This window comes from Lithobates pipiens, unplaced genomic scaffold, assembly GCF_037356315.1.
Source record: "Lithobates pipiens isolate NorthernLeopardFrog02 unplaced genomic scaffold, aLitPip1_a1.2 Scaffold_75, whole genome shotgun sequence".
Taxonomy (NCBI): Eukaryota; Metazoa; Chordata; class Amphibia; order Anura; family Ranidae; genus Lithobates; species Lithobates pipiens.
Genome location: NW_027507898.1, coordinates 938,556 through 961,727, shown reverse-complemented (window position 1 = coordinate 961,727; position 23,172 = coordinate 938,556). Strand labels below are relative to the sequence as shown.

Sequence of the window (23,172 nt, the reverse complement as noted above, 5' to 3'; positions counted from 1 at the left end):
TCTTCAAAAGTCGAGAATGTCGACTTTGCCATCTTGTACTCTGAAGTTAGATCAGTCACACGAATACCACAGTCATGCATTTCTACAATTTCCTTCTTCAGCTCAATGGTTATTTTCTTCACAACCTTAGCTCTGAACAGTCTTGTCACCTGCATTACTGTTCTGCACATTCTTGTCACCTGCATATTACCGCTCTGCACATTCTTGTCACCTGCATATTACCAATCTGCACTAAAGAGTCTTGTCACCCTCATTACTGGTCCGCACTTTCTTCTTACCTCTATGCTTGCTCTGAATTTTCTTTTGAGCCATACTGGGTGTCCGGTCCAGTACAGTACGTGATAAAAAGCACACAAAAAAACTTTATAGCAAGTGTGCACAGAGATGTACAGTACTGTACAGTATGTGCTAAAAAGCACAACAAAAAGCTTCAACACTAAGGCTACTTTCACACTGGGGCGTTGCGTGCGCTGGTGGTAAAGTGGCGCTTTACCTTCGTTTCAGGGCTTTCACACTGGAGACACAGCAGCAGCTGTTTCAGGGCGCTATGCAAGCACTATTTTTAGCACTTTAGTGCCTGCAAAGCACCTCAGTGTGAAAGCAGCCCAAGTGTCTTCACTGTACACTTTGTCTCTCTCTGTGACCGCAATCTCACCTACAGGAAGTCGCGACCATGTGTCAGAGCAGGGAAGATGGCCGTGGCTTGTGTTGGTGGACAGAAGCGTAATTCACGTAGCGAAGCAAATTTTTGTGAACTCTTCTGTTCACGAACCGAGTTGTTGTGAACAGAAATGTTCGTGAACCGAGGTATCACTATATTTCTAAATGGTGCTATTGACATGAAATGACTCATGTGATCACTGGAAGACACTGTTAAAACGGGGAGAAATAATTTTTTTTTTTTATATATAAAGCACAGCCACTAGGATACAGGTTTTATGTGACAGAGGGGATGATATAATGATCAGTTTGTTTTGAAGCAGTGGGGATAGAAGCAGAGCGGTGCTAGTGAAAGCTTATAGGTGGGGGGGGGGGGGGGGGGGCGCGACGACAGAGGGAGACAGAGGAGAGCTGCAGATTGCACTGTATGATGGAGGCATGTACTCTGATCACGGTGTAAGGGCTCAGCAGTCCTAATATATATCATGGTCAGCGTACAGAGGGGAGGGTAGAAATTGGCGGGATCAGCCAGGTATTTCAGGCGATACAGGGGGCCAAAATAGACAGCGCAAGCACTGTGCCGTATAACATGCTTTAAAGGGAACAGGATCCATTTTTGGGTTAACAAACGCTTTAAGTTATGTGTAATAAAATGGAATGACACAGGGAAAAATTTATTGAACATGCTAACTGAAATTTAATACTTTGTACAAAACCCTTTATTAATGACAGCTTCAAGACGCCTCCTGTATCTTGAAGGTTCCATGGGCCTCTTCTATGAACACTCATCTTTAGTTCTTACCATAGATTTTCTACTGGTTTCAAGTCAGGTGACTGGCTGGCCATTCTAGCAGTTTTGTTTTCTCTTTCTTTCAAACCAATTAAGAGTTTCCTTGGCTTTGTGTTTGGGATCATTGTCTTGCTAAAATGTCCACCCTCATTCCATCTTCATCATCCTGGCAGCAGATTTTTATCAAGAATGTCTTGGTACATTTTTTCATTCAACCTGCCTTCAAGGAAATTAAGTTTGCCAGTACCATATGCTGAAAAACAACCCCACACCATGATGTTCCTGCCTCTAAACTTCACTGTTGGTATGGTGTTTTGGGGGTGATGTGCAGTGCCATTTGACCTCCAAATGTGGTATGTATTATGGCATCCAAAAAGTAAAATTTGCGTCTCATCTGACCAGACTATATTCTCCCATTATTTCACAAGCTTGTCTAAATGTTGTGCAGCAAACTTTAAACATGCTTTTTCTTTAGCAATAGAGTCCCTGTGTGGTGAGCATGCATACAGGCCATGGCGGCTAAGTGCATTACGTATCGTTTTCTTTGAAAAAATTGTATCTGTTAGTTCCAGGTCTTTCTGAAGCTCTCCGCAAGTGCTCCTTGGCTCTTGAACAACTCTTCTGATAAATATTTTTACTCCTCTGTCAGAAATCTTGTGAGGAGCGCCTGGTCATGGCTGGTTTATGGTGAAATTATGTTCTTTCCACTTTTTGTATTATGGCCCCAACAGTGTTCAATGGAACATTCAGAAGTTTAGAAATCCTTCTGTAACCAATGTCATCAGTATGTTTTTCAACAATAGGGTTATAAAGGTCTTGACAGTGCTCTTTTCATTTATCCATCATGAGAGGTTTCTTATGACACCTTGGTAATGAGACATCTTTTTATTGCCATCAGTTGAGACTATACCAGCTGATATTAATTTGCATGGACAGGGGGTAGGATTGCTTTAGAATTACTGATGGATTTTACCTGGTGTCTTGGCTTTCTCTGTCTTTTTGCACCTCCCTTTCTTCATGTGTTCAATACTTTTTCCCTGTGTCATGCCCATAGTGTATAACAGGGATATGCAATTAGCGGACCTCCAGCTGTTGCAGAACTACAATTCCCATGAGGCATAGCAAGACTCTGACAGCCACAAGCATGACACCCAGAGGCAGAGCATGATGGGACTTGTAGTTTTGCAACAGCTGGAGGTCCGCTAATTGCATATCCCTGCTGTATAACTTAATTTCTTACCTTTTTTGTTTTGGTTTCGTTGTATGTGTGGATTACATGGGTTGTTAGCGACATGTGGTGAAAACTTCAGGTTTCATGTCACCTTTAGAGATATATTTACCTAGAAAAAATGCTGTATGTGTAGGCTGTCTTTGCTGACCTCTCCTGACATTGTGATTCAATAGCGTCAACACTTTCTGCACCACTTATTTGCAGATCAGGTGTTCTGACTTGCTGCATGCTTGCGCTGGGTCAGTAACTCAAAGGCCTCATGCACACAGGACATAAACCCTGCTTTTACAGGCATGACATTTTGTTTTTTACAGACATCGCTACTTTCTGACTATGTTATTACGATTGAACCAAATGTGAGTGTAATTTTATTATTATTTTTTAATAAATTGGATGTTAAAACGGCATCACGCTATGCTAGTTTTCTACTTCCATGGTCTTTGATACCTGAGCCCCCTATTATCGTGGGATGAGCACTATAGGAGGATCGCTACGGATGATTTCATGACCTGAAGACTTGCGGGAGATTACATACTAGATGTATGATTATCTGGTTTGCTAACCTACAGGCCCATATGACTCGAGAGGCGTAAGCCTTCCTCTGAGTCCACGTCATTTGGTAAGCCTCCTCTCCCCTTCTTTATCACGGTGGTGGTGGTATTATTCTACACATCAGAAGTTGAATTTCACCTTTTTTCACATCACCTCAAGTTTGGAATTGTGATTGATATTACACATTTCAAGGACTGTTAGACGTTCACTTGATGGACTGTATATGTTAAATTAATTTTATTTACCTTAATCTTTTGTGTGCATGAGGTTCATGCACTCTTCCACCTGGGAGTAAGATCTCTTAATATACAACGGAATTTACACATAATTTCTTTTTTTTGAAGTGTATGTAATTTTCTTTGCTTGAATTAGTGCCTTACTGGTTCATGTGGTTTGTTGCCACCTAAGCGCCACACTTTTTTGTTTTAATTTTTGTATGTTACTGTGTAGTCTTCAGTAGTGTTGGCAGCTGGGTAGAACACATCTTTTCACAGCGCAGTATTTTTTTACACCTTTATGACATTTTGTTTTTTTCAGCCTCTAAAACACCTCTACGTTAGCCTATGTGTCCAAGCATACACAGGCATTTACAGGAGTATTAGAAGAGGAGTGTTTAGAGGCTGAAAAAAAAATTGCTTGCGAGTTTAAGGAGAGGTGTTTTTGAGTGGAAAAAAAGAAAGCGCATAATGCATCTTAACGCCTGTAAATGCATATAAATGCTAGGCGCATTTAGCACTTGAGCTTTCATTCATTTCAATGGCCATTATAAGTTAATATTCTAGTCGATGGAATGAACGTCCAAACTCTTGGTGCGCTTAAATGCATTTGAAAAACTCTGCTTCAGGGCATGGTTTTTAGGCTGAAAATGCCCTGTGTACATGAGACCTTAGTACTAAAGCCAGAGGCAGTGAATATCAGGCAAAGTATACAAAGAAAAGCCAAGTGCCCACTTGTACTGCTGTCAATCACAGAAGAGAGCAAGGGGTGAGGCTAAGCTGTGCCATGTGTCTTATAGACACACAGAGCCAGCTCAGGAGCGAGTACGCATGAGTGCCCCCACAGCAAGAGACGCTTTCTATAGGGGCAGTCGTGGGGAGGAAAACAAGCCAGGAGCGCCGGTGGGGGACCTGAGAGCTGTTCTGTATAAACCCCTTATACAGAGCAGGTTAAGTATAACATGTTTGTTATTTTAAAAAAACTAAAAATGTGTTCATCACTTTAATATCAGTAGCATGAAAAACTATTGTAGCCGACCCCACGGCTGTTGCTGAAAGTTAGCAGCGGTCCATCAGCAGCCATTCTGGTAGCCACTGGATGGTGGTTCACCCAAATCAGTTTTTTATTGCAGATTAGCACAGGGAAGGTGCAATGGCACACCTACATGTGCTGGAGCTAATCCCTGCAGGCAATCATCTCCCACCTTCCCACTTGTTATCAATCACAAGCCCCTTGGATCAGAGAGGAAGGCCGTGGGTATATACACAGAGGAGGAAAGGCTCGGTCGTGTTTGGAGAAGGGCCCGAACCGCCCAAGCTATTCCGAAGACTTTCCAAGCTCCACGTATGCAAGGGACATGGGCTGACTTTGCACCCTAGGATTGGGTGACCGTGCACCTGCGCCTCCCTGGAATTTTGAGGAAAAAAACGGAGTCAGCAACACTGGGACGTGTTTGCGAGGTAGCTCGTGACTAATGGGTTGCTGACCCCCGCTCTAGACTTAACGGCACCAGTCACCATCATTATACTATGGCAAGTCGGCACGATCCCACAAATCGGCGTAGGTGTATGTCGGTACCTTTATGGGTGATAGCAGGCATGCGTGTGCCGCTGCACGGTGGGGGACTCGATGCGGGTGGCCTGCTGCCACGATGTACACTGGCCACCCACGATCGCGGGCACGAGAGCCAGCATGGGGATGTGTGTATGTAAACACACAGATCCCCATTCTGACAGGAGAGGAGAGACATGTCTGCTGTTCCCAGGAACAGCGATCTGTCTCCTCCTCCAGTCAGTCCCATGCCCCCACAGTTAGAAACACACATGAGGGAACACATTTAACCCCTTGATCGCCCCCTAGTGTTGACCCCCTGGACAGGTAAGTTATCCTTGTATTAAAAATCAGCAGCTACAGTATTTGGTGGGGGGGATTTACTAAGACTGGAGAGTACAAAATCTGGTGCAGCTCTGTAAAGAAACCAATCAGCTTCCAGGTTTTTTTGGTCAAAGTTTAATTGAACAAGCTGAAGTTAGAAGCCGATTGGCTACCATGCATTGTGAGTGCTCCAGTTTTAGAATAGTGTGAATTCAGGCTCACCCTTCCCCACACAGGTGTAAGCCTTACATTTGGCCGAGCTGCACACAGTATATAAAAAAAAAAAAAACACAAAGACTCTTACACACCCTAAGAAGTCAAGCTACAAAAAAGTAAGCTTCCACTCCCGACCAGCTACCTACCATTGCCTGTCTACAGTTGGGCATCCTGAGGCCCGATTCTTCCAGCCTGCAGCCTATGACACACTGCCCTGGGCCTCCCTTACTTTAGCACTGCTGACCCTCACGTCCTTACTACTGTGCCCCAGCCTGTGTGTCTGATGTGAGAGGGGAGGCTGCTGGTGCACACAGACTCCCTGTTCACCCAATGTAGGCCAGGGACTTGTGACCAGCGGCCAGCTTGGGTCGCGAATAGACATCCACTGGACACACTGAGCTCCTCAGGACCAGATCAAACAACCCCTAATCCAGGGCTTGACAAATTTGCTTGGAATCTAGGAGCCAGCTAAAAAAGTTAGGAGCCAGGTCCGTAGCGGTGATCCGGACCTGTCCCTGGCCTGACATGGAGACGAGTGAGGGGAAGATAGCGCAGCGCCTCCCATCTCCAAGTCATTGCCCATAGCTCTTAGAGGGACATTTTATTTATTTATTTTTTTTCAAATGACAATTTTTTTTTAAATTGCATTTTAGTGTAAATATGAGATCTGAGGTCTCTCTGACCCCCAATCTCATATTTAAGAGGACCTGTCATGCTTCTTCTATTACAAGGGATTTTTACATTCCTTGTAATAAGAATAAAAGTGACACAATTTTTATTTTTTTTAAAGAACAGTGAAAAAATAAAAATAAAAAAGTTTAAAGTAAGAAAGAAAAATTTTTTGTTTAAACGCGCCCTGTCCCGCCTGCATATGAAAGCGGTGTTCAAACCACACATAGGAGGTATCGCCGTGATCGGAAGAGCGAGAGCAATAATTCTAGCCCTGGACCTCCTCTGTAACTCAAAACATGCAACCTGTAGAATTTTTTTAAACGTCGCCTATGGAGATTTTAAAGGGAAAAAGTTTGTCGCCATTCCATGACCGGGTGCAATTTTGAAGCGTGACCTGTTGGGTATCAATTTACTTGGCGTAACATTATCTTTCACAATATAAAAAAATAATTGGGCTAACTTTACTGTTGTCTTATTTTTTTATTAAATAAATTATTTTTCCCAAAAAAAGTGCGCTTGTAAGTCCGCTGCGCAAATACGGTGTGACAGACCCTATTGCAACAACCACCATTTTATTCTCTAGGGTGTTAGAATAAAAAATATATATATAATGTTTAGGGGGTTCTAAATAAAGGGAATGAGATAGGCAGGTAATAGAAAAACAGGCAGAGAAAGCTCCATTAAGATTGCTGGTTGTCATGCCAACGGCCACCACAAGAGGGCGCCAGATTCCAGAAGGAATCATAGGACCGCAGAAGGCCTCAAAGCCGCGGCCTCAATTACCGGCCGCCGGCGGAATGGCCCGACGCGATCACGCTGGGGGGGTCCACGGAGACAGGATACCCCCAGCTGTGCTGCGCCAGGTCGCTATTTCTAGTCGCAAATGCGACCTGGCGCCCGGGTTTTGTCGAGCCCTGCCCTAATCTATTCGGTGCAGATCCCCATTTTATTCCCCCCTGCACCTCTCCTAACTAGAGGGCCACCCCGCAGGATCTGGGGGAGAAATCGACCGGCTGGAACCACTGAAACAATCGGCCGGACCAGCGCTGCAGACTGGGCCAAGAAAGGGGACTCGCCTGGAGAACCCGCCCACGGCCTCACAGAGCCAGCGTGGTGCCCGTTCAGAAACCGGAAAAGACTACACAGGCCCCATGTACAGACCCTCCTGAAGGACGTAGCCTAGACATGGCTGGTTGAGGCTGGATTTTACATGAACCCCTGGCCTGAACCCTCACTCCCCGGCAAGTTGTACCTCTGAACAAGCATGAGCTCAGCTAAAAAACACAGGACCAGAGCAGCAACACGGGGGACCCCATCGGGCAAAACTCCAAGAGAAATCCACCACTACTTCAGGCTGTTACAGGAAAAACCACCCAGAGCCAGAGTAGCGACATCACTAGGTCAAATGCGCGGAGCCACACAGAAGCCACACACCTCAGACGCTGGCGAGTTCCTGCCGGACAGCCTGACGGCTCCCCAGACAGCCCCACTGATCTCCAACGAGCCACGATGTCTTCCTCCCAACCACCGGATACCTACTCACTGGACCATGACATCAGAGAGATGCTGCAGGCTCTCCCAACCTAGTCAGCCATTGAAGCCCCGATCCTCCGGCTAGAAGAGACCCACAGGCGAGACATACAGGAGGTAAGGGATGAGGTGTCCGGCCTGGCAGACTGGGTGACGAGAGGAGACAGTGGTATCCGCTCTAGAGGATTGGGTAGTGGTGCTAGAACAATCCCGTGATCAACACCGGGACACCGCTGTGGCAATTCAGCTGAACCTGGAGGACAGAGGACCGGAGCCGCCGTAATAACCTGCGGCTCCGCAGTATCTTAGAGGCAGCAGAGGTGGAGGATGTGGGGGCAACGGTCAGCGAGATCTTCTGGACCGTGCTAGAGGATCCAGAAGCTGCTATCATTCTAGACAGGGCACACAGAGCCTTGGGCCCCAGACCCACCGATCCGAGCAGACCACGGGTTGTGATCTGCAGACTGCACCTTTACACCCAAAAGGAAGATATCCTGAGATGTGCATGGGAACATGGTGATATAGAGGTGGACAGATCGCAAGTCAGAATTCTGCAGGACCTGTCCAGATCGACTCTCAGACGTAGAGCCCTGCTGCGCCCTCTCCTTGATCTGGCCAAACAGAACGGCTTTACCTACCGCTGGGGTTATCCCCTCTCAGTGACCTTCCGCGGAGACTCCGGGGCCTTTACACTCCTAACCGCCGTAGACCTACCAGCATGTTTCCGCTTTCTCCACGCAGAGCCAATACCAGTTCCTGACTGACTTCAGATCCTCCTGCGCCAAATGGGTAGATCGGGCACGTCAACACACCGTGGTCCCTTACCACCTCGCCAGCAACGAGGCAGACTGAGGCACCGGTCCGCGTCCAGAGCCACCCATCTCTGACAGTTACACCCCCACCTGCCTTAATGGAAACACCCTGGACTGAGTGAACGAAGTTTGCTGTAATCCTGCCCCCACATATTAATGCCTTCAGTATCTCACGCCAAAGACCCCCCCCCCCCCCCCCGTGCGGTGATCCTCCACGCGGCGCCCTATCGGCCCATCTCGCTCCCCCCGAGCGCAACGCCTGTCAATGATCCACATGAGATTCCCCCCACAACTGACAATCAAACCCACGGTCTGTTTTATTCTCAGCAGACTGGATGAGTCTACTGACACATAAGCACTTGGAAGGACTGTCCGGCTCTCACATGAACTACCCCAGGGACACGGAACATCCCAGGACTGGCCCAAATGCACCACCCACTACGCCATACTACCGGGATACAGGTAAACGAGAGAGACATGGCATAAAACTTTGAGAAAATCTGTTCTGATCTGTCCTAATATGAGGGGAGGGGGTGGTGCTCGGCATGCTCCTATACATTGGGAGAAAGAGGCCTTCTGGGAGGGGGGGGGGGGGGGGGAAATGATCAGACATACAGGGAAATTTAACCAGGACAGAGAAATTCCTCCACCCCTTTTATTTTGGGTATTATTTTTATCTTTGAGAAATGATGAGAATCCAGGGGAAGTGGAAAGGCAGCACGCATACGCACACCAATACTTTACCACCTGGAAGAAAGCCGCGATGCTGACCCCCCCCCCCCCCCCCCCGCCCTGCCTGGGATCACTGTTTGCTGCACCCACGAGGGGGGAACACCAAGACCGTTCAGAAACTCATGGGGCCACACTTGCCTGCAAACCACTGTTCCACAATAGCCAGTGGGGGAAGATAGGGGCTAAGACCCCTAGATCCAGGGATGGGGAATATACCCAATTGTCTACAACACACTGCTTCTTAATAAATACATGCCAATGACAATTGCACTGCATTTGCTGCTCCTGTTCTGTTTCCTGTTAAAGTTAGACTGATAAAGTAAGACTGCTAAATATGAGCCATTATCCCTTTTTATTATTTTTCAGAATGTTCACTCATAGTTAGTGACTGCAGTCTGCCTGTCTCACCATACGGATACCTGCTTGATACACTCACACAGGTTGCCGGGGGGGGGGGGGGTGGGGGGTGGGGGAGGGCCGGGGGTTCACCTCACGGTCCCATCTACCTACTCCCCCACCTAGGCCCGCGCTCCATACCCAGGGAAATCCCTGAGGAGCGCCTCAGCCAATAGGGCTACACTAGCTACCCTCCTATTGCTGTACTTCCTTGAGACAGCTTCCTAATCTCCATTCTTTCTTCTTGGAGCTAGCTCCACCTAATCAATCCTAACCCGCTACTGTTCTCTCCCTCAACCCCGCCCCCCCCTTCTCCACCACAAACTTCTCTAACCCCTCAAACATGGACATCCTCAACATAATATCCCTTAATGCAAAGGGGTTAAACACACATGAAAAACGACTGATGCTACTTCACGATATGCGCCGCGCCAGGGCAGACATAGTCCTACTGCATTTTAGAGAAAATAACCTCCCGCTACTTAAGAATAGACACTACCCTTTGGCTTACCACTCCAATTACACTGAAGCCAAGACTAGAGGGGTAACTATCCTTATCTCTACTAAAGTTCCCTGGACGCTCATAGCTTCTCAGACAAAGAGGGGCGCTTCCTATATCTAAAGGGATTTATCGGGAGACAGGAAGGTGACCCTGGCAAACCTATATGCCCCAAACGAACACCATGATATATTCCTAAAGATGCGGCTAAACCATCTCATGCGTTTCTCAGATGGACAGCTAAACATAGGGGGGGACCTGAACATAACATACCACTGATCCCAACAAGGATACCTCCTCTGGTACTTCCTCCACCACATGTGACACGCGCAAATGTATTAGCTTAACATTTCACTCCGCACAACTGGTTGACACCAGGCGCCTCTTCCATTCGGGAGAGTGCGACTACACTTTCTTCTCAAAACCACACCAGACCTACTCACGCATTGACTATTTCCTAGTACCCCACAGACAACTCAACGCGATCCGGGAAACAACCATTGGTTCGATTACATGGTCGGATCCCGCCCCGATCAGTATGCGCTACACCCTATCAGATACGCAAACAAAACAGCGGCCACAATTGAGACTCAATGAAAGCCTAATACAGAACCATGAAGTCCTAGCTGATGTAGTCAAGGAATTGGAGCATTATTTTGATGCCAATGGTACCCAAGACAGTGACGCAGGGGTGGTGTGGGAAGCCCACAAAGCTGTTATCAGAGGGGTCCTCATTAAACACGGCTCCAGACTAAAACAGGCAAGGTCTGCACAACTAGACACGCTTTTAACCAAATTCCAGGCCTTGGAGTTAACCTATAAAACGACCCCGACCAGGCAGCTTGGGATCAAGCTTAAAACGGTCCGCTCGGCCAAAGCTGCACTGCAAATCTGCCGTAGGAAAAATGATGAATCGGGCAACAAATGCGGGAGACTTCTGGCCCAAACGCTGCAAACACAAAGGGTAGCATCCTACAACCCACACATCAGGACCACCACAGGACTGAAAAGGTCATTACTCCAACAGATCACACAGGAATTTAAAACCTACTACAGCTCCCTGTACAATCTAGTCACGACACCACCCACCAGCAGCGACTACGACAGAATATCTAGAACAATCCCAAATGCCCTCGCTATCAAAGGAGACACAAGAATCCCTAGAACCACCCATCACATTACCGGAGCTTCAACTAGCTCTACAAAAAAGCAAAAGCAGGCAAAGCCCAGGGCCCAGATGGTCTCACCGTCCCTTATTACAAGACCCTACTCCCAACCTTAGGCCCACACCTAGTGTCACTATTCAATGGACTAGGAACAGGGAAGGCTTTCCACTACACTACACTACAAGCACAAATCTCGGTCACCCCCAAGGAGGGCAAAGACACGGCCCAATGCGGGAGTTACCGCTCGATCTCCCTCCTAAACACTGACCTGAAAATCTACACCAAGATCCTGGCCTCGAGATTACAACAATACCTGCCCCAACTCATCCACCTGGACCAAGTGGGCTTTCTGCCAACCAGGGAGGCTAGAGACAACACCACCAAAGTCCTCAACCTACTACACATAGCGGTCAATACTAAAACGGCAAGTATATTCCTGGGAACAGACGCATAAAAGACATTCGACCGGGTAAAATGGTCTTTCATGTTCGAGATGCTGAGATATATAGGGCTGGGGAATAGGATGCTAAACTGGGTGGCCGCGGCTTACAAGGCACCATCGGCCAGAGTGAAGGTGAACGGTGTACTCTAGGAAACGTTCCCGATCATGAACGGGAACTAGGCAAGGCTGCCCCCTCTCGCCCTTGCTATTCGCCCTGACCCTAGAACCCTTCCTGTGCCACGTACGATTAAACCCAGACATCACCGGAATAGGAGCTAATGAAACACGACACAAAGTATCAGCATATGCTGATGATCTCATGTTCTCCCTCTCAAACCCCTCAACCTCCCTACCACACCTCCTACGGGAGTTCGACATTTACGGCCATCTCACGAACTTAAAGATAAATTTTAACAAATCAGAAGCTAGGGGCATAGGGATACTGAAGCCCCAGCTTAAGCGACTTAAAGACAGCTTCAACCTGAACCATGACATGACGCCGGTTTCTCTGTACTGATCTGTGCAGTGGAGGGGAGAGGTTGGATGGAAGAAGCCATCCCTCCATACCCAGCCAATACTCTGCCAGCCTCTGCAATGCAATACTCTGCAATGCAAAACAATACTCTGCAATGCAAAACAATACTCTGCAATGCAAAACAATACTCTGCAATGCAAAACAATACAATATTCTGCCCGCCAATACTCTGCCCGCCAATACAGTACAATACTCTGCCCGCCAATACAGTACAATACTCTGCCCGCCAATACAGTACAATACTCTGCCCGCCAATACTCTGCCAGCCAATGCAACACTCTGCCCGCCAATACTCTGCCCGCCAATACAATACTCTGCCAGCCAATACAATACTCTGCTCGCCAATACAATACAATACTCTGCCCGCCAATACTCTGCCAGCCAATACAATACTCTGCCCACCAATACTCTGCCAGCCAATACAATATAATACTCTGCCCGCCAATACTCTGCCTGCCAATACAATACTCTGCCCGCCAATGCATTGCAGTACTCTGCAATGCAACACAATACTCTGCAATGCAACACAATACTCTGCAATGCAATACTCTCAAGGTTATCCAAAGGATTAATTAGCTAATCAAAAAAAAAACACTAGATTCATTAAAAAATTAAAAAATAAAAATAAATCGGATAGTCGTTGACTAATCGAAAAAATAATCGATAGATTAGTCGACAGACAAATTAATCGTTAGTTGCAGCTCTACTTTGCACAGAGACTGGTGTGCTCACACATACACTCTCCCTGACGTACGCCATTCTGAACGAACCACCGAAGGACTACCAACCCCAATCTCTCACCAAATGGGAAAGAGACCTTAACTTACATTTCAATGACAATAAAAAACACCACAATCAAAATTTACTCACAAATCCTCCCTATGCGCCAAAACCCAGGAAACAAACTATAAAATCCTTATACGTTGGTACAGGACCCCGGCCCTATTACACAAACTCTTCCCAACAACCTCAGACCGATGTTGGTGATGTCAGACAGAGGAGGGCACCCTCCTACATGTTTTCTGGTCATGCCCCCAACTACAGAACTTCTGCGGAGAAGTCTGACGTATAACCCAAACATTCACAGACCAGACGAACCGGTCTACTTCTACATGCGACAGAAATACCGGCACGAGTTTACAAAAAATCTGTGATCCGACATCTCTTAGACGCAGCCACAGCCTGCATCCCACTAAACTGGAAGTCCCCACATCCACCGATTGTTGCCCAATGGCTACGAAAAGTAGATGAGATCAGCCGGATGGAGGACTCGATCCTCACTAATCAACACAGACAGGAAACATATTCTCAGACATGGCAGCTATGGAATACATTTAGATACTCTGACGAGGGATAAAGCCTCAGAGGGACTGACTAACAGCCTGTCCAATCGACTCATCCGATCCCGCTCCTACCTTGGATACTGACTTTGAATGAGAGGGGCAACACTGCCCAGATGGGATAAACACACGATTATATACTCGAATACACATCACCTACCAATCTCCCCCCCATTACCTCCTACATCCCCACCCCACACTCTTCTCTTACCTTTCTGCTCTTATGGGCTTCGCCCTCTCTTTTCAACCCCTACGGGGCCTTTTCTCTCTCTGTTTTGTTACTATACATAAAAAATAATAGTGAAACACTAGAAGGGAGACTGAATCCACAGGACTAGTGAAACTCAACACTTCCATTTCCCAGACACATCAAATCCCATCTACCGGACGGATCCGCTAAGGTTCCAAATAGAATGTACACCCACATAGTATCCCACACACCGAAACCTTTCTAACATTCCGAATGGATGGGAATCTCACCTGTATAGAAGTATCTTTGAATGTAACACTGTTTAAGCATTATTTCTGTTAATGAGGTCCTTGTGGACTGGTCTTTCTTAAATAAAATAAAAAAAATGAAAAAAAAAGCGAAGTACAGCCAATTCTTAGCACAAAGATCCAAGACCCCCCCCCCCCAAAAAAATACTCTAAAACCAAACAAGCACAGTGTGTAGGGCAACAATACCCCTCATTAGAGCTGCACGGCACGATTGTTAAGAATAGTTATAGTTGATTTTTTTCCCCCTTGTGATCTTGACAAAGTATTTCCTGATTCTTTCTATGCAGAGAATTCTCTCTTCTCAAGCCAACAGCCATCAAAAGAAAGGGGGAAAAACAAAATGGGCAGTCTGTCAAGAATCACAACATTCTTTAGCAATGGAACTCAAGTATAAACATTGTAACAATTTCTCCTTTAGATCAAAGGAATACACTTTGGTGTGTAAATGAAGAAAGTTTAACCACTTAAAACACTAAACCTTTTTCTGACATTTGTTAGTTTCAAGTTAAAATCTTTTTTGCTAGAAAACCACTTAGAACCCCTGTGTAGCACACAAATGACATATATTGCACTATCCCGTAGTGGAAAGATGCACAGAAATATTAAAACACACTCTATATTATCCACAAAGATACCCTGGTCATGAGTCCGTCAGTCAATAGGGCTGAAAAAAAACAACAGTATTGGACACGAACATATGAAAATTACAGTCAGATGTTTTTTCATCCGTTTTCCAGGTAAATCACAAAGAATATAATCAGTTCCGATTGCTTAGTCCATGTAAGTGGTTAAGAGCAAGGAGATATGACACCACTGAAAGAAACATAAAATACACTATACTGAACCGATCTGCTCAAATGTTCATTCGTGATACATGGGAAATTGCCAGAGATTCACATAGTTAGGTTGAAAAAAGACAAGTCCATCTAGTTCAACCATAAAAAAAAAAAAAAAAAAAATCATCATACAATCACATATACCCAATCTTTTACCCACAGTTAATCCAGAGGAAGGCAAAACAACCCCCCAGAAAAGCAGGATCCAATTTGCTACAGCTGGGGAAAAAATTCCTTCCTGAACCCATCAACTTGACCCTATAAATAATAGTACTCAGTTATATTATGTACATTTAGGAAATAATCCAGGCCTTTCTTAAAGCAATCTACTGAGCTGGTCAGAACCACCTCTGGAGGGAGTCTATTCCACATTTTCACAGCTTTTACTGTGAAGAAACCTTTCCATATTTGGAGAGGAAATCTCTTTTCCTCTAGATGTAAAGAGTGCCCCGTTGTCCTCTGTGATGACCCTAAAGTGAATAACTCAACATATATGGACCCCTTCTATATTTATACATGTTGATCTTATCCCCCCTTAATCTCCTTATCTCAAGAGTGAATAAAATTCAGCTCCTCTAATCTTTCCTTATAGCTGAGCTCCTCCATGTCTCGTATCAGTTTGGTTGCCCTTCTCTGCACTTTCTCCAGTTCCCCGATATTCTTTTGAGAACTGGAGCCCAAAACTGAACTGCATATTCCAGGTGAGGTCTTACTAATGATTTGAACAGGGGCAAATTATATATCTCTCTCTCTCTCTGGAGTCCATACCTCTCTTAATACAAGAAAGGACTTTGCTCGCTTTTGAAACCGCAGCTTGGCATTGCATGCTATTATTGAGCTTATGATCTACCAAAACCCTGAGATCCTTCCCCACCATTGATTCCCCCCACCCAGTATGTATGATGCAGGCATATTCTTAGCCTCCAGTGCATAACTTTACATTTCTCAACATTAAACCTCATCTGCCACATAGTCGCCCAATTAGACCGTGCACTGAGGTCGGCTTGTAAATGGGAGACATCCTGTAAGGACGTTATGCCACTGCATATCTTGGTGTCATCTGCAAAAGACAGAAATGTTACTTTTAATCCCAGACCCAATATCATTTATAAAGATTTTAAAAAGTAAGGGTCTTAGCACTGAACCTTGGGGTACACCACCGATAATCTTAGACCATTCAGAGTAAGAATCATTAACCACTACTCTCTGAATTCTGTCTTTTAGCCAGTTTTCTATCCATTTACAAACTATTTACAAGCCTGTAGACTTTACCTTACACATGAGCCGTGTGTGGGGAACCGTGTCAAGCGCTTTTACAAAATCCAAGTATACCACGTCCACCGCCACCCCTCTGTACAAGGCTTTACTTACCTCCTCATAAAAAGAAATCAGATTTGTTTGACAACTTCTGTCTTTCATGAATCCATGCTATCTGTTGCTTAAAATATTTTTTTCCAGCAAGAACTCGTCTATGTGGTCTTTTATTAAACTCCAGCATCTTCCCGACTATAGAAGTTAAACTAACAGGTCTATAGTTACTCGGTAAAGACTTTGCTCCCCTTTTAAATACAGGCACCACATTGGCCCTATGCCAATCCAGTGGTACCATTCCTGTCATCAATGAGTCCCTAAAAATTTGATACAATGGCTTTGAATTTACATAGCTCAATTCTTTTAGGATCCATGGGTGGATGCCACCTAGTCCAGGTGCCTTATCTGCCTTTATTCTGTCTAAATATTTCTGGACCATATCCCCTTTGAGCCATTGTGGATAATTTTGGGCTGTGTCATTACCACCCCCATGCTACATTGCATACACAGAGCTGAAGAAAGTATTTAATACATTTGCCTTCTCTTTGTCCCCAGTCATTCACTCTAGATTATTTTGTAAAGGGCCTACATGCTCAGACCTGACCTTTTTACGATTAATATATTTGATGAATTTTTCAGGGTATGTCCTGCTACCTTTTGCAATCTGTTGTTCGTTTTGAGTTTTTGCACCCTTGATTTCCTTTTTACATTCTGTTATATTCTTTGTAACATTTAAACGACACTCGTGTTCCTTCATTTTTATATTTTTTTAAAGCGCTTTTCTTATTGTTTCTAGCTTTTTTAACTTTGGCTGTGAGCCACATACCGTAGGTTTTACTTTTAGTCTTTTAAACTTATTGCCCATGGGAATATACTTTGCAGTGAGTTCAGTTACTTTAAAAAATTCCCATTTCTGTTCTGTGCCCAATATTCCCTCCCAGTCCAAGTCCTGGAGAATCATCCTTGGAAAAGATAGATTTTCTCCGATCTATGCATCGGATGCTCGGGTTCAATTAACCCTGAAGGTAAATGGCTGAGCCAGATAGGGAACGGGTGTATGTCCATCTGGCTCAGCCATTTACCTTCAGGGATATTGAACAGAAGCATCTGATGCATAGACCTGAAAAGTCCATTTGACCAGAGAAAATCTAACCTCCTCTAAAGGACTTTGGACCATTACTATTTTTGACAAACACACTGAAACACCAATACTGATCGGTACCACCTGAATATCATAGCTAAGGAAAATGCCTGCTGGTGAACACACCGACAGGTCGATCCCCTTGAATGTATGTGGAGATCTCTGTATGGTGACCAGAGCGATATGTAAGTAATCTAAGCATGAAGACATTTTGAGAAGGGTTATCTATAACTGAGTTAAAGGAATTACCTGCATGTTGCTGGAATCCCCTCATGCTGTCATGCTCTACTTAATGTGAATCTGTGGCAATTTCCCATGTATCATGAATGAACATTTGAGCAGATCGGATCAGTATAGTGTATTTTATGTTGTTTTTTCAGTAGAGTCATATCTCCTTGCTCTTAAAGATGGATTCCACCTACAAAAAAACTATTAAAAGCCAGCAGCTATAAATACTAAAGCTGATGACTTTTAATAAATAGACACTCACCGGTCCCAGGGTCCAGCAATGTCGGCAGCCGAGACAAATCAATCGGCTCTCGGCTGCTGCCGCCGCAATTCTAGGTGAGGAAATCAGGAGCATTGCAGCTTCACTTTCCAGTTCCCTACTGCGCATGCGTGAGTCGCGCAGCTCACTAGGACTGGTCCACGCTGTCTCTGGGACCCGTGTGTGTCCCAGCAGACAGCGCGGCGGGACAGGAAATGGCATAGACTCCCGTGGGAGTCTATGCCCAGAACCAGAAGTGGGTGCAAATACCTGTTTTAGACAGGTATCTGCACCCCCCCCCCTGAAAGGTGCCAAATGTGACACCGGAGGGGGGGGGGGTCCCCAATGAGCGGAAGTTCCACTTTAGGGTGGAACCCCGCTTTAACAACCACTTACCTGGACTAAGCAATCAGGACTGATTATATTCTTGACAATTTACCTGGAAAACGTCTGACTGTAATTTTCATATGTTCATGCCCAATCCCATTTTTCTTTTCAGCCCCATTGACTGACGGACTCATGACCAGGGTATCTTTGTGGATAATATAGTGTGTGGTTAATATTTCTGTGCATCTTTCCACTACGGGATAGTGCAATATATGTCATTTGTGTGCTACACAGACATACACTGCTCCGTTTTAGGAATGAATTGCAGGGATCCCACCATAGCTGGCTTTGAAACATTTTTAAGACTTGGGGGGGTGCTTTGTATTCAGGGAGGGTGGGCTTGCCGGCTGTGGTTTTTGCACCTTTTTCCCCCCTCGGTCCTAAGAGAGGTATTGTTGCCCTACACAGAGTGTTTGGTTTTAGAGGAATTTTTTTTGGGGGGAGGGTTAGATTATGGGGGGGGGGGGTTGACTTGGATCTTTGTGCAAAGAATTTGCTGTACTTCACTTTTTTAAGCAATAAATACTTTTTTTTAGTTTAACTCTTTAGGGAGTGTAAGAGGCTTTGTGTTTTTATTTTTTTTTCTGTTGGTTTAGTATATTATTGATTACATCCCCCATATCTATTCAGTGAGTAATGCTTATTTACATTAGGTGAGATTCCCATTTACTCCATATTTTTGCAACAATACAATACAGTATATCTCTGGAATTCAGACTCCATCCATAATGACATTGTTCTGACTGTAGATATGAACTGCAAACGTACTTTCCCCAGCACCACCCTTCTCCCTATAGAAATATACATGTCATTTGTCTAAGCCACGTCGGAGTGCTGTCATACATGCTGTGTGTCATACATGCCGTGTCATACAAGTTGTGTTGTCATACATCTCATACATGCTGTGTGTCATACATCCCATGCATGCTGTGTGTCATACATCCCATGCATGCTGTGTGTCATACATCCCATGCATGCTGTGCAGGTCGCGTACACAATCGCAGAACACTACCACCCTATAAGAACTTAGTATACACAGGGCTCCCTTCATGAGGGCCGGTTACCCATGACAACAGTACTTCTAAACATATAAAAACAGTGGCAGAACGAGCCATATACACGGGCGGCATAGTGTGGCGGATAGGAGCCGCTGTGGTAAGGCTCGGTCCTGCCATTCCTCTGTGGGCACCACACACACAGACACTGCACCCTCCCCATCCCCCACTGATAATAAGCGGGAACACAGCTCAGTACCGACCTGTTGATTTCAGGGGGGAATCCAGAAGCAGTGGGCGGGACATGGGGGCGGGGCGTAGCCCTTGTCAGCGGGAAGAGAGCTGTAGTCCCGAGCGGAAGGGGCGTGCCTCAGCCTGAACTACAACTCCCAAGGTGCGCCGCGCTCTCTTGCAAAGCCTTCTAATTTTACGTTCTGTAAATGAACACCTCACACTCTAACTAACTGGTGCTGTCATGGCATAATGTATAGGTGGATATAGTGCTTATTTAAAACATAGAGGGCAACATATTGCAAAGCGTTGTATTTTATTCTCTACTATAAAATGAGTCCTTTGTGCTGGATTTTCTCTTCTGTCAGGGCGGTAAGCATTACATTTTGGTGTATTACATAAAAAAATAAAAAGACGGGCGTAACCTGCACGCGCGCATGCGCGCATCTCCAGCGCCCCACCTCACGTCTAGGTCAGCCTTCGGGCCACGCCCAGCGCTCACATGTCTGGCGGCTCGTTAGAACCACGCCCTGTGCCGTAGCTCCGCCTTCCGCAGGCGTCGCCCGTTCGCTGCGTCATTGTGTCGGTGTCGCGCTCGGTGACAGGAGAAGGACGGAGAAACGCACGTATCTATCTAATATCTTCTAATTCCTTTATGTAATGTGTTATTAGTTGGTGTGTTGTCTGTGTGTGTAGGGAGCTGTGCGGTGTGCCCGCCCCTTTGTGCGGCATTAATGTGCATGCTTTATCCTTTCATGCTGCTCCCCCATATATACACCTATCTGTACACATTGTGAGAGGAGGAGGAGGTGGCTGCTGCTTTCTTTATGCTGTAGGAACGTTATCCTTGTCATTTCCCCCACAGCAGGCCTAGATCTAGGTGAGCGGCGTGTAATGAGGAATGGAGGAGATGGCTGTGTGTGTGTGATCTGTATATTCATGACACCTGACTATACAAATGCTCCATTAATGAGAGGACAAGGCCTCTTCCTGTGTGTGTCTGGGAGGTTTCGCCATAGCTGACCATCTCTGCACACCCTGGCCTCATCCTCCGCTTCCTCATTTTCTCCCTTCTAATGTATGTAGAGAGCCCTGGAGGAGATCTCACTGGATGGGCTGAAAGAGACCGTCATCAGCAGACAAAAGATGACAATTCCCAATTAGCATGGCAACCCTTGGAGGATGCAGTGATTGGATGAACACTGTGGTAGTTAGGCCGCATCTGGCCATTCTGCCCCTCTGAAAATGGGAGCTTTCATATTATTTTTAAGTGGTTGCTCGTCTCGGTTCACGCTAATGCGATGCGGGAAACGCACAAGATTTGCTTGCGTTTCATCGCATCGCACTCTAATCTACTCTGCTGCGGGTGTCGATGTCATCGTAAAGAAACCCCAAAATAGATTGCAACATGTACTGCGATTGCCAGAATCACATTGTATGGCTGTTCTGCACGGTCTTGGTGCTGATGCAATGCGATTTAAGCCATACAAACTGTATGACTGAAATTGCACCGCCAGACATCGCATGTGATGTGCCTAGGAATGCGGTGTGAATTATATGCGATGTCTGCAATCACACCAGTTTGAACTTAGCCTGAAAATGGGAGCACTCATATTTTGTAAGTGGTTGCAAAGGTTTTCTTTTTTACCTAACAAAATAAATATTCAAAGCCAGCAGGTAAAAATACTGCAGCTGCTGACTTTCAATAAATGGACACTTACCTGTCTCCGGGTCCAGCGATGTCGGAAGCCGATCAATCGTTTGGCTCTCGGCAGCTGCCGCCGCCATCCTCGGTGAGGGAATTGCAGCTTCACTTCCAGGTTCCCTACTGCGCTTGCGCCAGTCGCGCTGTGTGCCCTAACTGATCCCACTGACAGCGCGGGGGGTGGCGGGAAGAGGCGTAGACTCCCGTGGGAGTCTATGCCCAAAAGTGGGTGCAAATACCTGTCAGACGGGTATCTGCACCCCTTCCCCACTGAGAGGTGCCAAATGTGATACTGGAGGGGGGAGGGTTCTGAAAAGTGGAGGTTCAATTTTTGTGTGAACCACTGCTTTAATACATTATTTGCATTAGAGCAACACCAAAGGTAGATGGTGTTTTATTTTTTATTTTTTTAACAAACATATCATACTTGCCTGCTCTGTGTAGTGGTTTTGCACAGTGTAACTCGACCCTCCTCTTCTCAGGTCCGCTGGCGGACCTGAGGAGAGGAGGGTCGGGGCTGCACTGCACTGCGCTCCTGGATCGACCCCCTGCCAAATGCCTCCATAGCCAGCCATTTGCTATGGGGGCATTCATGCACGTTCCCTCCTGAGCACCACTCTGTGTATCCATAAGACGCACAGAGCATGGCTTGGCCCCACTCCCTCCTCACTGCCTGTGGTTGGCAGCCAGCGGCTCACGCTGCTGTTTCTCAGCCAATGAGAAGCAAGAGAACCGAGAGAGCCACTGCTCTTGTGCACAGTGCTGGATTGGGCTCAGGTAAGTATTGAGGGGTGCTGCACACTGAAGGTTTTTCACCTTCACAGATAGAATGTATGAAGGTAAAAAAAAACCTTCAGCCTTTACAACTACTTTAAAGTAAAGAAAAAACATAGTAGAATGCCACCTCCTTAAAGTGGTTCTAAAGACAGAAGTTGTGTGTTTTTAGGGTGCCCAAAAAGAGGGGGATTGGGGCTGCTCTGTGCAAAACTAGTGTCCTCAAAAAAGAAAAAAAAGCTTTACAGTCACTTTTACCTTTGGGAACATGGTACATGTTTGACCTGTCTTTAGCATGGAACATGTAACATGTTTTTACTCCTGCAGCCACTCCCAGATCCAAACCCTCCCTTTGACAGCAGGCCGGGGATTTTCTCCCATACCAGCTGTCACTATTTGAAAATAAAAGGGGGCTCCGCACACGCAGCTGTGCCATTCATTCACAGAGTTCTGTCAATGAGTTACAAATACATACATCTTTTGCGGCTGTAAACTTGTTCTCAATGGACTACCATGGCGTTGTTGAGCGCTCTAGGTAGTTCATTGGTTCTTTCTGTCTTTGTGGAACTGCTTGGCTGTATGATGTACGGGCAGACAGCTCACACTGACAGGAATCCTGCATCGCCCTTGCAATCCGCTGACCGCGGGTGAAATGCTTTCCAGGCTCCTACAAAAAAAGAAAATAAATATAGTAAATGCAAATTTTTTACCTTTTTAAAAGGTACTTTTTATTTAAAGTGATCTAAATCTGCAGTGCTTTTTTGTTTTGTTTTTTTAAGGCTAAGTTCACCTTTAGGGAAAAAAATAAATGCACATATTTTTGCGTTGATTATTTTTTTTTTTTTCCCCCAGGAGCTTTCAAAGCATACCTGTGATCATCAGATCGCGGATGCAAAGTCGGGTTCCCGCAGACATTTAGTCCTGGTTCACCCCGGTGCAGCTTTGAAATCGGGCTACTTCAGTGCTTTTTCAAAGCCTCACACCAGTGAAAGTTGCACTGCTGATTTAATTGTAGCTTGCAAGTTCATTTAACAGAAGTCTATGCAAGTTGCAATGAAATAATTAAAAAGTAGTGCAGGAACCTTTTTCACAATCACTGCGACATAAGTGGTTCCATTGCCGGCAATGCGGTGCAACTTGTC

General features: G+C 45.7%; 2 protein-coding genes across 4 annotated transcripts in view; one reads left to right on the top strand and one right to left on the bottom strand.

Moving 5' to 3' along the window:
• LOC143959443 (atlastin-3-like) overlaps nucleotides 1–19,682 on the bottom strand; it is a 107,402-nt gene extending 87,720 nt beyond the window's left edge. Inside the window, exon 1 of the mRNA XM_077468098.1 lies at nucleotides 19,584–19,682. Within this exon, the coding sequence (XP_077324224.1) occupies nucleotides 19,584–19,626 (43 nt within the window). The 5' untranslated portion in view covers nucleotides 19,627–19,682. The remainder of the gene's footprint in view (nucleotides 1–19,583) is intronic.
• Nucleotides 19,683–20,012: 330 nt separating this feature from the next.
• LOC143959442 (uncharacterized) overlaps nucleotides 20,013–23,172 on the top strand; it is a 56,776-nt gene continuing 53,616 nt past the window's right edge. For 2 of the 3 annotated variants that reach the window (XR_013270232.1, XM_077468096.1), the window contains exon 1: nucleotides 20,013–20,177. The gene's annotated coding sequence lies outside the window, so the exon portion shown is untranslated. The remainder of the gene's footprint in view (nucleotides 20,178–23,172) is intronic. The other variant, XM_077468097.1, reaches the window with a different exon arrangement.